The sequence below is a fragment of the Eschscholzia californica genome, unplaced genomic scaffold (genome assembly GCF_041429995.1).
Source record: "Eschscholzia californica isolate CP2 unplaced genomic scaffold, dmEscCali1.0.p SCAF_4, whole genome shotgun sequence".
NCBI classification, from domain to species: Eukaryota; Viridiplantae; Streptophyta; class Magnoliopsida; order Ranunculales; family Papaveraceae; genus Eschscholzia; species Eschscholzia californica.
The window spans coordinates 39831377-39847555 of NW_028238461.1; the positions used below are offsets into that span (position 1 = coordinate 39831377).

Below are 16179 nucleotides of genomic sequence, written 5' to 3' on the forward strand. Positions count from 1 at the left end.
ACAATCAAAATTTATCCTATCAAATCTCTCGCATGGTGAATTAAGGAGGTAAGGAGTCCGTTACAAACTATATTCCTCGACGTTTGTATTTTACTTAGTGTATGTCTTTATTTTACTGAGACAGAAGAGAGATTAATCTAATTTCTTAATTTTTGTTCACAGATTTTATTCTTCACCATTTTTGTTATACTTATAACTAATTCTTTTATTTTATAAATATATACACTTTTTCATTGTATGTTGTTTTTGATAGCGTCACTTAACAAATTGTCACAAAACTCTGACTCGTCCAGAAGCGCGTCCAAGACAGTGAAAAACTCACCCAATATTCTATTAAGTTGACATACATTACCATTCATCTTCTTTTCGAGCAAAACACAAATTTTCGTTTTTCCTTTGCAACAGATTATAACTTTTTCCTAAACCAAAATAAAATGGAAGAGAATGAAATGAATGAGAGGAGAGAGAATGATTCAAAGAGTTTAATGACATGCCCTATGCAAAACAAAGAAGGATATAATGTCCAAATGTTGTTTTATCTTTCTAAATTCTTTAAAAATTATTTGTTTTATCGTTGAAAATATTGATTTGAACACTGCTTTATTTTAAAATCATATTCGACCACTTTAAATATCATTCTCGGAAATACCCTTGACGACCAAAATGAAAATAATTTCCAGAAAAATTTAGTGGAATATCAAAGGCCACCTCATCTCCTCTTATTTCTTCCACTTCATCATATCTCACCTCCATCTTATCTCCCATTCTCTCCACCTCATCATCTTTTTGGACGAAAGACGTCGACATGCCAATATTTTGAACTGTTAGCAACACTTTTGAAACTGTGACAACATATATATTTATATTCTTTTTTTTTGAAAGATATAATTATGTGTTTAACAAGACAATTCTATTTTTCTATAATTTCATTTTTACCCTTCTATGTTGACAACATATACAATAACGTCATGACTTGTTTTAAAATGTTGACAACATATATAATTGTCGTGACTTGTTATAAAATGTAAGTGTCAGTCAATGTGTTTGTCAAATAAAAAGAAGAAATGCAAAATAGCTTTTGAAAACAATTTCTGAACAAAAACAAATTTGTTCACACACCTACAAAATTGTTGAGAGCAAATACAAAATTGTAAAGAACAAACTGTTATTTGTTCAGAAATTTTCAAAAATGTTTTGGTAAAATTATATTTTGACAAAATCGGTTTTTTTTACGATATTATTCAGATTTGGGTCTAATTTCTTATGATTCCCAAATTTTGGGTTGCAAGAGTTTGGACATTGAGCTTTCAAATATTTCAAGCATACAATCACACGATAATTTGGCAAAAATCAAACATGGAGACGTAGAGTGTTTCCTGTAGTTTTAAGTATGGCTTGGATGTTTAGATTTCGAAGTGGAAAATGCAACCAACCACATTCAAATCATGAAATGTAACTAAGAGTTTTCACTACCTAGATAGGTTAACATAATTCAAATTGTGAAAATAAAATTTTAGTCACAAATATGCCAAAATTTCTGCTTCTGTAAATAAAAAAACAAAAAAAAAAGAATGGACATAACCATACAAAGAACAGAAATATCTTCTTTTACTTGCAATTTCTGTTTTGTTTCCTTTTTTTTTCACTCAGATCTGAGTGAAGGTGGGCATTCTTAGATTTCGATGATTACCATCCATCCTCAACCTGTCCAATAAATCAACAAATGAACTGTACAATGGTGTGCCCATGAGAGTTTTGTCTATTGGTAAAAATGAGAACCAGCTCCAAGGGTGGTGGATTCATAGATATTCAAATCAAACCCTGGTCTAGAACAAGAAACAGTTTCCTTCCCAAACTGACACATTCTATCTAATGGAAGTAGGACCTCTCTAAGTTTCCTGTACAAAACTCCATATCTCATGCTCATGACATCAATATATTCTTTTCTTGGGTAGGAAAGAAGAGAGAGGTTAGGAAAAAACTAACCTGGAGCTATGATGATCATGAGATGAGAAAGAGTATCTTGATTTAGAGTTCCACCTCTTGGAGGTCCTCCCCGAAACTCGCCCCGTTCCTCGTTAGATGCATGGATGAGGAAAGGTCATTGGGCATTGAAGGTGGTGATGACATCCCTAAAACCTCTCCTAGAGGTCTCATTTCAGTCATATTTGGTGGAGAAGTTTCACCCGTAAAGCTTCCACTCCAAGATGCTGTTCTCCGGGAGAGAGAAGAGTTGTGTCTATTATCCACTCCACCCATTGCTTCGCTCCGAGCCGCAGTGGGGTTTATGTTGCTCATACTTGCGAATCGTTGCATGGATACCGACGTGGGTGGTGGCTGAAATGAGAAGAACGAATCTTTATTCATGACAGTTGATAAATCTTCACTCGAACTGGTAACAGTTTCTTGTACGCTTTCTCCTGTGGCAGTTATTGATTGTTCACCAGAAGTTGCAGAAGTCGGTACAAAAATTTTGGCTTTTACAGCTCCCCCAGTTTTGGCAACTGGAACAGGAGGTGACTGGAAAAAGTTCGATGACCCTCCGCCGCCCTTGTTGAAGGTGTCAACATATCTGCAGAAAATATGGTCGTGAGATTGCTACAGGAAAACTAAAATATGGTTGGAACAACATACATGATGGGTCTGATTTACACCTTTCGTGAATCAAATATTTATTACAGATAAGCTGTGATATGATGAGAATATAAAAGTCAATCTTTCTTTATCTTCCATTAGATTATTTTGGTCTAACTAGGTATCCTCTGTTAGACAAGTTCAATAAGACAGAAAACCCCACTCAATAATCTAATCAAAACCAGGGGTCCAGAAATGTAGGAAGATTTAGAGGCTTCAGATTTTAGTACCTTGATCTAACATTCATCCTTCCACGAGAAGCAAATTGGTTTGTGCTGGGTGGAATGGGTGGTATCCCAGAACTTTGTTCTGAATGAGTCCAACTTTTGCTTTCAGTTATTCCATTACCAGGCAAGCTTTCATTTTTAAACGCATTGTTAATGTTGTTATCCGTCAAACCATTATGGAATGCTGTAGTTGTTGGAGGAGGTGGTAGTGATGTTTCTTCAGCTGGAGTTTCAGCACCTTGCTCTACCCATCTCTTGAGATTTTCATTGTAATAGAATTTATTTTCTTCACCCAATTTAGCCTATGGTACCATGTATCAGAATAACAAAAACATGGGGAAAAGAAAAACATCTAAAGGAAAAAAAATATCAGAGTAATAATAGTAAAAGCAGAGTAATAGGAATCTACCTGGCGATCTGGTCGGGATCTAGAGACCCATCCCATAGTCTTTTGGATTAGCTGCGACCCAAAGCGACCAAAGCGAGATGAAGCACCTGCTGCTGATGCTTTGCGTTGGGCCTCAGTTGAAGCTCCTTCCTATGGTGAATTAGCGTGACCCAAGAAAAAGTTAGTGTATTGAATATGTGAAAGGAACTACCAACCAAGATCATTTGCTTGGAAAGAGATGGACCTGTCTTGGGCTACCAAAATCGGGCTCTGAAATGCTCCTATTGTGCACAGCCTTCCTATTACCACCACTCACCCCTTCACTTACAGGTTCCGAAGGCATTAGAGATGACATGGCCATGGTTGACTGACTATTTGGTACTCTAGGGATTGTCGGATGGCTGTTATGTTCATTGGATGCCGTAGATTGTGGAATGGGACCAATCATTCTGTGAATGGATTTATCAACCCATGGGAGAAATTTACCAACTAGTTTTCCTGGGGCCAAGTTAATACCAAATCCACCCTGTAAATATAAAAACTTTGTCTATCAGCACATATAGAAATTCCTGAAGAATAACTACTTCCTAAATGCAAATCAAATTATATGTACCTGCTGATGTGTCTTGATTTGTTCCTCAAGGGATGCAACCAATTGTTTCCATGCTTCCACTTCAGGTGCTCGACCAGTTTTCAAAGACTTTGAAATTGATTGACAATACCTAAATATAAAACAGTAAATAAATGGAAGCGAAGTCGAGAAACCATTCTCAAGCAACGATCTAAATGTGTACTTACTTGAGAGATTGAGAAAGTTTCCCCACTTCGGCAAGCATGTGAGCATATATAAGCTTATATGGCTGAAACGGTAGCAGGACAAACTGAGAATTTCCGAGCACCATTGAGTATTCATAGAGTTCTGTTCTCTGTTCAGATGGTAGGGTACAGTTAGTTGTGACCATCAAAAGGATATACCCGTTAACGATCAACTACACATGCTTATCCGCTATGCAAAGATTAGAGTATAAAGAAACATCAGCTTAAAGTTCAAAGATGGCGAAAACACGAACTTCAATTTATTAGCTGGACTTCATCAGTCCGAATTTTGTACCTTACACGAATTGATTCATACACAAAAGCTAAGCACTTTTATTACGAAATTTAAAGCAGCAGAAACATGAAATTCAATATATCTAAGCATTGGAAGAAACAAAGAAAAGTGCAAATCAGCACTATGAAGTAAGTTGTTTAGTTTTGAGATACATGTCTACTTGTCCTCAAGGTACCTTGTTGAAACCCTTTTCTCCCAATGGAAACGCGCAGGAGAAAGCACCAAAGGAGGTTACCGATCTTTAAAATAAATAAAATTATATCCCAAGAGTTATCTTAATTAATCTTTCTTGATCGAAATAACTAAAACATTAAGCTTTAAAGCCAAAATTCGTATATGGATAACTCCATAAAAAAGACCCAAAAACATACCAAACAATTTGAGGACTCTTTAAGCTTCATATAACTCAAAATAACAAGTTACGACCTCCTAGAATCTCTCCTACGAGCAATTACAAGAATTGATGAAAATAATAAGAAACTAATCCTGACTAATAGCAACAAGTGTATATAATAGAAGGTAAGTAAATAAAAATAAATAAAAGATCTTCTAATTAGGGGACTGCCTTGGAAGATTCTCAATTAACATATGTTCCACTTAAAAAGATACCCTACAGACTCTCATTTCCCATCTGCAGATTAAAAAGACTCACATTCTATAATCATGGGTATAAACCAAAATGAGGTTCCTGAAGGTTTCTTCAAAGAACCCCTTTTGTAACACTTCTACTAGAACCCAGACCAGATATATATGGTAGGCATAAATGTAGCATAAATAATGGCTGCTGCCCCACGGGCACAGCAGCAACGATGGTCGCAAGGTAGCAAGAGAATAGACTTTTTAATTCAAAACTCACAAGCTTGTTCGCAATGGTTTTTCTTTTAACTACCACGGTTTATCAATTAAACATCGAGTGCCATTACTTTATCTTGTTCTAAACGCTGCATTTTATATTGTTAACCAACACATTATATTTACTTTAACAGAAGTGAAAATTCCGGCCTCCATGACAACAAAAATCCCCATGACCATCTCACGTTATAAAGCAACAAGGTGCTAAAACCACCACCAAGTCCAGCAACATATTATGAGAATTAAAAGGGAATATGACCTGGATAGCTTCTGGGTTAACGAAAGTTCGGGGAAATCTCCAGTGGTCTGCACCAATGAGACACAGTCTTGCACTGTCAGAAAATGATTCGAAGTTTGCTTCTGCAACTAAGTAGCAAATGTGGGCAGCAGTACTCTGTTTCATAAAAGTTAATCAAAGGTTAGCACATAAGCACGTGCTACATTACAACTTCTTTTTCAAAAATATAAACTCAGAGAGAGGAAAAAAAATGCAAAAACGGACCTCTCCCCTCTCTCTCCAGAGGCAATCTCCGAGATGTAGTAATACAAGCTCATCACCTTTTGTTCTGTTTGCAGTAATAATCGCCAGGTTCTCTTCCCAATCATTTAGCATTACGTTGTCTCCACTCTGCAGCCAGTATAAGAAAGAGAAAGAAAAGGAATTACAAGAAAGAGAGACAGATACATGTGTTCTGGAAATTGGAAAATTTAGAAAAACCATGCTGACTACGACAAGAATAGAAAGCATAATGATGTTAAGAGATGAAGAGTGAAGTATAAAACATAGACAACGATTTGAGAAGCTGTGCCAGTAACTGTAGACTTGCAGTTACTGGGAAATCCCAGTATACTCCAATCTGGTAGGTCTGTTGGATCAGTTTAAACCGTCCCTAGGGGATGAAGACTCGAAGATTTGGATTTTTCGAAGACAAGGATGTTCTCTCTGTCAAAAATTGCTATTCGAGGCTGAGCAGGCAGGGAGGGGCAGGCAGCACCCAGTTCGAGTTCAAGGTTCTTTGGTCGAGCAAAATTCCACATAGGGTGAGTTTCGTTATGTGGGCAGCAGTCTTGGGCAAGCTTCCAACAGTGAATAACCTCCAAAAACGTGGGATGCAAATTCCTAATAGATGTGCCAGATGCATCCATAGTGAAGAATCGATAGGTCACTTGGGATGGCGTAATAGTACATGTTATAAGCCTCCCTCTTCTAGAGTTCACTTTTTCTTTTCCCCTTGTATTCTTTTTCCCCAATATTAATTCAAAGTTTTCAAAAAAAACTGTAGACTTGCAGTTACCTGCGCCTGCTGTTGAGGTATATGTCCAGCATTAACTGGACCATTATTAGTCCTACTGTTTGTGCAAAACACGTCTGCAGGTTGCCCTGCAATTAGCAAGCACAATGTCCTCAAAGGTGATCCTGCAACTAACTGGCGATTCGCCAGTTGTTTCACAGCATCAACATAAAACTGCAGAAATGTACAAGATAAGTCAGTCAAATATGAAATGAATCAGCACCCGGTTCTATCATTGTTTGAAGACGAGTACAACTACGAGTAACAGTACCTGATCACCAAGTTGGGCTGCCAGAATAAGAGCAGGTCCCCACAACTGACCTTCTTGTGCACACTGGAGAGCCTCTTTAGTTTTACCAGAAACTAGAAGGTTTTGTACTTCAATAGCCGTAGCCTACATCAAATCGTATCTACATTACTATTTGGGAAGACAACAATCTGTGAGGTAAAATGTATAAAGTGATTGTAAGACTATGACATACCAGAATTTGTCCTTCAGAAGGCACATTATGTAAGCAGTGAGTATGGGAAGCATACCCGCTCATTTGAGTGCCACTCCTTTTAGCAGAAGAAAATAGTCTTGCAACCTTTAATTCAGGACGATCATTTTCCTACAGAAAACGATAAATAACCACACCAAAACCAGAGACATAAGGCACACACAGGTGAATCAATAGCTTTTATAAAAAAAAATAATATGATACTTGAGATTACTAAATTGAAATAAAGAAACTGAAAATCAGCCGCCATCAAGTCCATCACAAATAATTAGCGATGTATTTATTATTTTGATTTTCTCCTTCAATTTTATCTTAAGATTATCAAAGCAGATATTCGCAACTAATAATATATCACGTAACATTTAAAACATAATGAAACGTCCAGAGCCTACAAGCTGTTAGAGCTTTCTACGAAAGATGCAAATACAAAGACAGGGAGAAAACATAACAACATATCAGTATGCATCACATTCCGTTGCACGAGTTTGTCTGGAAAACAAGAGTATCAAAGTCAAATGCATTCAGATTGTTCCACTAATAGGATTCCAATGTAACACTTTAGATATCTTTCGGGATTCTTTATTTCCTTACATGGAGTTCAAGAATTTCCTATTTAAACATATACAAATACCTGACAAAATTTGTAAGTGTTGACCCAGCCCAAAAGTTTAAATAACGCACAGATAACAGTAATGCTGATCAGAAATGGTTAAACATCCAATTTTATCCTAATAATGATGTGAAAATTAACGTCTTTAATTCTACATTGAAGCAGTTCCAGTACGAGGTCCACAAGACCCATTTTGGGGTCACAAAACTCTTATAGCTTATATGAAGTATGGGTAGTACTAGACTACTAGTATCAATGGGAAGAACGCCTACTATATCTGTATATCAATGATTCCAGATTTTACTAAAAAATTGAATTTAGCCACTAAATGACGACCATTAATTGCTTGAAGCAACTCAGCAAGACAACCAGAATACAAGGAGTTAAGATAAAGGATCTTCTAACACATGGAGACAATAGAAACATGAGAAGCTGTTTATGAAGTTTTTTAACTTTTCCTAGACCTTGCCCGTTAAATCGGACTTGATTTCCTCAATCCTCGTACGCAAACACTATCCTCAATGTAACTTCAAAAAGAACTAAGTAAACTACATTACAATTATAAGAGTACTGCAAATCTCCTACACGTCTCGAAAGTTGACATGATACTCCAAAACTCCATGAGCATAATTTAACTATAATACACCAGAGAAATAAAGAAATGTTACGGTACGCGTACTGATGAAAATAAAGAAATATTTCTTTATTTCTAAGAATCTCCTAAAGGTCTCGAATTTGCAAGTGTCGACCGAGATATTTCTAAATTTGATTCCTTGCAAAGATTAACATAGAAACTAACTTCCCTTGAGCAACAATAAAGACCTTGCACAAGTTGATGTGTATTACCTTCAATGATGGGTCAGTACCAACAGGAGAACGAAGTTTTCCATAATGCTGACATGCTATTTTCAACAAAGACAGAAGTAACTTCAAGAGTTCTCCATTTTTGTAATCCATGCTGGAAGATCCAGAATTCGTTATCCTCTCATCTATCCATGTATTTAATTCTTTATTTCCAATGTTACCACCAACAAGGGGTCCAGGAAATGATTTCTGGCACAAACTATTAAAGTAATTACAAGCACCAAAAGTACTGTTTGACGTATCATTTTTGTCCACAACAACATCAACCAAGTCAAGAACTGAAATAGATGCTCCTATGCAATCCTTCGCAAGAAAACAAACACAAATATTAAGTTAATTTGTAGCAATTTCAATAAGAACTGACGTCACCGATAATTACATGTTGAAAAAACTTGACTTTTGAAAACTTAAGCTCAAGTAGAGCCTAACCTTGCTTGCATTCACAATGTTTGTGGCATAAGAACTGTTTTCTTTCACAACTATGAGTTTCCCACCAAAACCAAAAGTAACCAGAGCATGGGGAGGCCGGCCATCAGCCGACCTCCCCTCTTTTGGGATATATGATGATTGAATACCACTCTGATAGGACTGACCGGAATAGCCTCCTGGTTGTTGACCGGAATAGCCTCCTGGTTGTTGACCGCCAAAGAAATCATGTGGGAGAGTCATCTGAGTGTTCTGATCCTTTGGCTGATTAAACTGATTTGAGAAATTATTAGCAGGAGCAAAGCTTTGAAACCCAGTCACCCCTTTACTACCACCATAAGCACGAGCTGTTTGTTCATAAGAAGCAGTCACCACGGGCTTGAAGCCAATTTGTTGATCTATGGAGTTGCTTGCAAAAGCTGTTGAACCATAAACACTCCCTGAGTACTTTGTTTCAGTGAAACCAGCCACAGAATCGCTCTCAGCAATTCTACTAGGTTGCCACATGTTTACGTTCTGCTGAGCGTAGTTACCAGCCCAATCACTACCTTGGACTTGACTTCCTACACCTTCTGATCCATGTTTTTGAACTTTTTCGTGATCAGCATATAAGCTTTGGTCTCCCTGAGGGAAGAAATCACTGGTCGAAGCATTTCCTTCTTGAGTCTGCTGATCTTGAGCTGTATATGTCGACTGAAGACCTGGAGTGTAAGATTCCAATAGACGCCATTCTTGGGCAATTGTGTCATAGTACCAACCTGGGTACTGAGGATCAAAAATCATATGAGACGGGTACTCAGTGGTTCCTTGTGGTTGTGGAACCTGATTCCAGGTAGCAACACTATCGGTTGTACAACCCTCAGCTACCTTCCCAACAACAGACTGAGTTGTTTGCTGCAGATACGAAACGTCTGACCACTGGGTCGAAATAACATCAGCATCTGCTACCTGATCCTTACATTCAACCTGCCCTTGGGCATTTATTGTTGCATCATAACCTTCAACCTGGTGCCACTCCCCAGTACTCGGCTCATACCTCCACCCGGGATAGAGATTTTCCCAGTACTGTGTACTATTCAAATCCTGCCCATTAGTTGTCTGTTCAGCACTTGCTGCATGCTTTTGCCCTACCTGATGTGTCTCAGAACTAGATAAAACTTTGTTTCCTGTTATTCCAGATATAGAATCTGTAACAGCAACTGAATTACTTGCTACCTCTGCAAATGGATCTACTGAATTATCCCCCGAACCAGCAAAGAGGTCCGTATATTGCCCAAACCCACTGTCACTTCGTTGATCAGAATCAGCATAAAAGGAACTCCAGTCTACCTCTTTAATGCTCATGTTCTTGGATTCACTGCTTTTGCTTGTTGAGGAATCTAAGATCTCCTCCCTGGTAGATGGGTCATTGGATTCTACCACATTATCAGAAACAACGGAATTAGATGAGGCAAGGAGTTCGCTTTCTTCTTGAACCAAAGTGTTCTTATCAGGATCATCCGGGGATGCCACAATTTCCTTCTTTGATTGTTTTTCCCCTTCATCTGACAATATCCCAATTTTCCCACTGGAATCTTCTGAAACAGTAGCAACCTCATCAATATTAAGATTCGAGAAAGCATTAAGCTCGTCTGAATCACCACCAACTACTAGACTAGGAACAGATTCTGAAACTCCCCCAAATTCATCATCAACGAGTTTGTCAAAGAAGTCCTCATCCGTATCCTCCACCTGAAATGGAGGAGTTGCCATTGGATATAACCCTAAACCTACGCTCTTCCCCAACTACTAAAATTTATCCCCAGATTAGACCAAATTCACCTCAATTCTCTATACCCACAGCTCCAATTACCAATCCTTTCGTATCAAACACCACCCTAATTTGAAACAAGACTTTCTCCCAAATTCGTTACCGATGATTCCATACACAAACAACCCATCCGATTTCCTCAAAAACAAGTTTAATAACCCTAAATCATAACAACCTAAACAAGTAAGATCTACGTGTTTCTACCTAAACACACATAAATTAAATTACAATAACCCTAAAATTTTGACAACGATGATGTATCCGTTATTCTGAATCACCTGAAATTGAAAAATCAAGATGAAAGTTTAATAAAATCCATGACTTACCCGATTAATAGATTGATAAATTGAACCGCAAAATTCGATCGAAGGAGATAAATAACGAAGGAGATATTAGAGAGAAGAAGAAGCAGAGACAAACCCTTGGGTTCACAAAAGCCAATAAATCATTCTCCCTTCTACCCACTCACAAACAACGACCCTGTTTTTTTTTCTTCCTCTTCCTTTTTTTTCAGTTTTTTCTTTCTCTTTTTTCACTTTTTTTTTTTGAAGTAATGGGAAAATAGGCAAGTAGTGAAATCATGAGATTCCGAATAGAAACAAAATTTGGGAACTAGGGTAGTATTGACCAGCATCAAAGATTATAAAATGATAAATATATCATTATTATTGGATTTTGGGGGTCAATCTTTCTGATTGCTAGTGATATTGTATGTTGGGCTTTAAAAATTATACTTATATTAGATTTTGCGGACCAATCTTCTTGATTGCTAGTGATATTATCTGTTCGGCTTTTAAAACGTGTCAGTAGACGAATGTTTGTCTCCTAAAGAGAAACACTGCATTCACTGTCACGTGTAATTCGATCTACAATACAGTTTTTCTGCTAATACATCGTATCAGATATTGTTATGTTTACAACGTGTTGTATGATCAGGAAAATATTATGTTTTCCTAATGTGAACATAATGTTATGTTTACAAAGTTATATAATAATGCATCGTTGTTCTAAACCGCAATATGTGGTTCACCATATGTTATTTTAGTAAGTAATTCATACTTAGTGAGTGGATGAAACGCTTTTACTATGATTTTATGCGTCTTACTTCGAGGTTGTTAGTGACGTTTTGACATTTCTCAGTTATATGGCTTTATAACGTGTCGCTAGAAAATAACGTTTATTTTCTTGTTTAGGACAACACACTCACCTCACACTTGATCTTCAACTGATTACAACATTAATGCATTTTCGCTCAAAATACCATATCAAGTGTCTTAAGTGTCGAGTCTCAATTAAATTTCTCATTCATACGGACAAAATAAAGATCTTCTAATTTCTGTCTGTGTCCAATGCAAAATCTCTAAGTTATTTTGTTTACTTATGTGACATGATAATTTTTGTAAAGAAATATTTAGTTATTTGATTTCTATTTGGTCTAAATATAAAAAATAATGAGTTGGAAAATTAGAGATATCTCAAGATGACGCTCTATTCTTGAACGTCCTCTTGAGATGTATCTATTTAACTACTGATTCATCATCTATGAGATCTAAATTGAGTTTTGCATTGAGGATGCTCTTAACTGAATGTTTTGACCACAAAAGATTTTGTGGAAATGTGTTCCTCTAAACTATGGCACTAATGCAATTTTACAATGTTATAGAATATCAGTAACACTGTAAGCTATAATTGACTTATCGTTTTACCATTACAATGTTATAGAGCGTATGACTTGTCTTTTGATCATCTTCGATGGGGCGTTTGGTGATGTCAGTCCCCCTGACTTCGTAATCTCCGTTGATCTGGTTAATCACAAGTTGCGAGTCACTATATGTCCGGATGTTAGTGGTTTTTGCTTTTAGTGTCATTCTTGATCCCGCCAACAAAGCTTCATATTCTGCCTCGTTATTGGTGGTCGCGAACCCGGACGTGGTTGTTTGGAAGGTATTCTCACCTTCCGGGCTGACCAGGACAACTCCCACCCCTTTTAGAGCCTCGCTAGAAGCTCCGTCCGCGAAGAGAGTCCAAATCAGCTCGGGCCCGAGCTCTGTCATTAAAACATGACACTCAGATATGAAGTCTGTTAGGGTCTGCCCTTTTGTGGCACTTCTTGGCACGTATTTTATATCAAACTCGTTGAGCTCTACAACCCACTTTATCAATCATTCTAACAAGTCCATCTTTTGCAGCACGTTTTTGAGTGGTTGATCTGTTTGCACTACCATAGTGTGAGCCTGGAAAAATGATCGTAATTTTCTAGCTGTCAGGACGAGTGCGTACGCTAGTTTTTCCATCATGGGATATTTCAGCTCTGCCCCGCTAAACACCTTAGAGACAAAATGTATGGGGCGCATTACTTTGTTGATCGTCTTTATCACTACCGTAAAGACCACTTATTTCGAGGCTGACAGGTAGAAGTCAACTCGTGTCCCGGATTAGGGGTGACCAGTAAGAGCATGGTCATCAGATGCATCTTCAAGTTTTGGAAAGCTTGCTCTACTTCCTTCGTACATTCAAACTGTAACATGTTCCTGAGAGTTTTGAAAAAAAGTAAAGCTTTATCTCCCGTTTTGCTCAGGAAGCGTGAAAGGGAAGTCAACGCTCATGTTAGCCTCTGGACCTCTTTCGGCGTGAGGGTTGGGCATGTCTGTCAAAGCTGTGATTTTAGCTGGATTGCCTTCTACCCCTTGATGACTAACCATGAAACCAAGGAGCTTGCCTAAGGTCACTCCGAACATGCACTTTTCGGGATATAACTTCATGTTGTAGGCTTGGAGCCTGTCAAAGGGCAGCTTGAGATTAGGTATCAGGTCCCTGCGGACCTTGCTTTTCACAATCATGCCGTCGACGTATTCTAGCATTTTTTTCAAGTTGTTCTTCAAAGATTTTGTTGACCACTTGTTGGTATGTTGCTCCGACATTTTTAAGACCAAAAGGCATCTGTTGGTAACAATATAACCCTCGATCAGTCGAGAAAGCAGTGTGTGCATGGTCAGCCCAATGCATAGCTATCTGATGATATCCCGCGAACGCATCCATGAAACTGAGTAACTCGTGTCCTAACGTGGAATCTACCAACTAATCGATGGATGGCGAGGAAAAATTGTCTATTGGACAAGCCTTATTCAGGCTGGTATAATACACGCACATTCTCTAAGTGTTGTTTTTCTTCGGTATGAGCACCACATTAGCTAGCCAATCGGGGTACCACTCTTCTCGTATCACTCCTAAAGCTAGTAACTTATGAACCTGTTTTATGGTTTTTGTCTGTTTCTCTGGCGCGAAGTTCCTTTTCTTCTGTTTCATAGGTCTGTTACCTTCCTTGTTGTTCAGCTTATGCCTAATAATGGATGGCGTTATTCCTGCGACTTAGTCTGTTCCGAACGCGACCACATGTCGGTGTGCCCTCTAGAATGCGCCCAACTCCTTCTTTTCTGCTTCAGTTAGTGTGTTACCAACATAGATAACTTCGGTGGGGGGAATCCCTAATCTGAACAGGTATTGTAATATCTGTCGTCTTGTCTATTTCTTCGATGTTAGTCGGACCTTAAGCAACCATTACTGTTAGGAGATAGAAAAGTGATTCCGAAAAGAATTGAATAGAGATTCAAGTTACCGAATTGATGATATTGTCAGAGTTCAACCCTCCTTCTAACGCCTATTTTTGATGTCGAAAAATGTCACCTTCAGTTATCAGTAAGGGAATTGACACCTTGATGTTGGATCGTCCGATTGATAGGTGTTCTGTCTGGATGAACGATACTCCTTCCCTTGATTCCCGCACCTTGCTCCAAGAAACCTGTGGGAGGAGGGAGCCTACAAAGAGTTTGGAAACCTCTCTGACGCTCAAGACAGTCAGATTGCCCTTTGTAGTTAAAGAATTGAGTATTGAGTGATCCTTGTGGAACGTAATGAGCTTACCTTGGTGAAGGTGATGAGGTGCCCTTTTATATGACGATTAGGACCGATAGTGATAGACGGTGTAAATGAGGCGATTGTGATCCACCGTTCGGGATTGAGACTATTTTTCGTAGTAAGGATTTCTTTTTAGTTTATCTCGTATCTTGAATAATTAGAAGTTCTTCTGTTCAAGGGTACTTCATAGATATCCTGCCGAGTTGATAGATGTTCTAAGAGATGTTTCCTCCTGAGACCCTTGAAGTCCAAGTTAGGATCGTAGCCAACTGAGATCTTTAAGAAGATTCGGGATTAAGTCGGTAAGCTGTGGCGCGCTTTTGCCTTCCCATGTGCAGGGTGTAAGGCATCGACCTTGCTCACGTGGATGCCGCTATACTTCTTGAGAATCTCAGGGCAGACCTGGTTGTGTTTAGGTGAAACAGGGTTGAAGCTCGTTAGTTGATCTTGTCGAGCTTCCAGTTCAGGACTTAGGTGGCAGATCTGTTCGGGCCTAGCTGTCATGTTGCCTTGAGACGGGTTGACCCATTGGGCTTCTGGTCTATTCTTGACGTCAGTTAACGGTTGACCATTTTATGTATCATCACCAACCTCAAAACCCTAGTTCTTCCCATCTCTCCAACTTCGAAACCATAGCATTCAAATCTTGATTCCATAATGGAGAAGATAACCCTTATCAGACCTGTTACTTTTTTCTTTCTAAAGACTAAAACCCTCCAAAAACCAAAGTCACCAAGTAGGTGCCTATAAGTTTCTTCCATTTGTCCATTTTCTTTGAACTCTTGGGCTTTTGGACTTTTGGGTTTTGTTCTCATTAGAAACCAAGGGGGTGCCTTCATCATTTTCTCTACATCCTTTAATTTTCAAAGAAGACCAAAATGCCCCTTTATTTTTTTATTTCTTAACTTCTCCTTCAGAACTCCAATCGGACTTCCGTTTTCGTTGTCGGGTTCATCATTGATTCCTCTTTTCATTTGACCTATGATTTAACTAAAACGACCAAAATACCCCTAGTGTTCTTTTCTTTTGTCTCATCCACATGAGATAAAAATAAGATGAATCGCTTCGTTTTATTCCGAATCAAACGTGAAACTCCAAATAAGTTACCTAACAAGAACAACACATAAATGATTAGAAATAAAACCCGAGAGGAACTAACACTCATCAAAGTTAAGTGATCCAAATGTGACATTTTCACGCCACATCATGGGATTAACTGCGATTTTCAAAACAGAGACCATAACTAGTTGTTCATAGACTTTTACCGTGTGATTACAATCAAAATCAGTTCTTTTAAGGTTCTCAATTAATTATTGAATACGTTGACGGAGTCTCACAGATAAAATTAAACATTAAGAAGATAATACATCTAGTATTACATCAAATTTACGGGGGATATCCAATTGTGGGGCTTCTTTAGTTGTGGATATAAACAATGTTGTATTCCTTGAAGTAGAAACTTTATTGAATGTGACGGCGAACCAACTAATAATGAAGCGAAATCCAATATTATTATGTTCACGGATAAGTTTACCATTGTCAATTGACAA

General features: G+C 38.1%; 1 protein-coding gene across 6 annotated transcripts; it reads right to left on the reverse strand.

Moving 5' to 3' along the window:
• Positions 1–1446: 1446 nt before the first annotated feature.
• On the reverse strand, positions 1447–11481 carry LOC147544633 (protein transport protein SEC16A homolog). Of its 6 annotated transcripts, none has more exons than XM_086637454.1 (15): positions 11135–11481; positions 8908–10992; positions 8461–8781; positions 6987–7115; positions 6776–6898; positions 6508–6678; positions 5715–5840; positions 5472–5606; positions 4048–4175; positions 3863–3971; positions 3494–3775; positions 3271–3399; positions 2865–3163; positions 1987–2572; positions 1447–1898 (listed from the first exon to the last, which is right to left on the reverse strand). In XM_086637454.1, exons 2-14 carry the CDS (start codon positions 10654–10656, stop codon positions 2029–2031), a joined length of 4245 nt encoding a protein of 1414 aa, XP_086493580.1. In that variant the 5' UTR covers positions 10657–10992; positions 11135–11481; the 3' UTR covers positions 1447–1898; positions 1987–2028. The 6 variants fall into 6 exon arrangements, with proteins under 6 accessions (XP_086493580.1, XP_086493581.1, XP_086493582.1 ...); XM_086637455.1 differs by having other exon boundaries at positions 1447–1704; positions 11135–11430; XM_086637456.1 differs by having other exon boundaries at positions 8908–10874; positions 11041–11231.
• Between the last annotated feature and the right edge of the window lie 4698 nt (positions 11482–16179).

What these genes read in the sequence shown, in the direction of transcription:
- LOC147544633 (XM_086637454.1), bottom strand. Translation starts at nt 10,656, where the DNA reads ATGGCAACTCCTCCATTTCAGGTGGAGGATACGGATGAGGACTTCTTT. An exon ending in TACCTCAACAGCAGGCGCAG is followed by an intron (nt 5,841 to 6,507) that starts GTAACTGCAAGT and finishes TACTGGCTGCAG; the next exon opens with AGTGGAGACAACGTAATGCT. An exon ending in ATTTTGGTAGCCCAAGACAG is followed by an intron (nt 3,400 to 3,493) that starts GTCCATCTCTTT and finishes AATTCACCATAG; the next exon opens with GAAGGAGCTTCAACTGAGGC.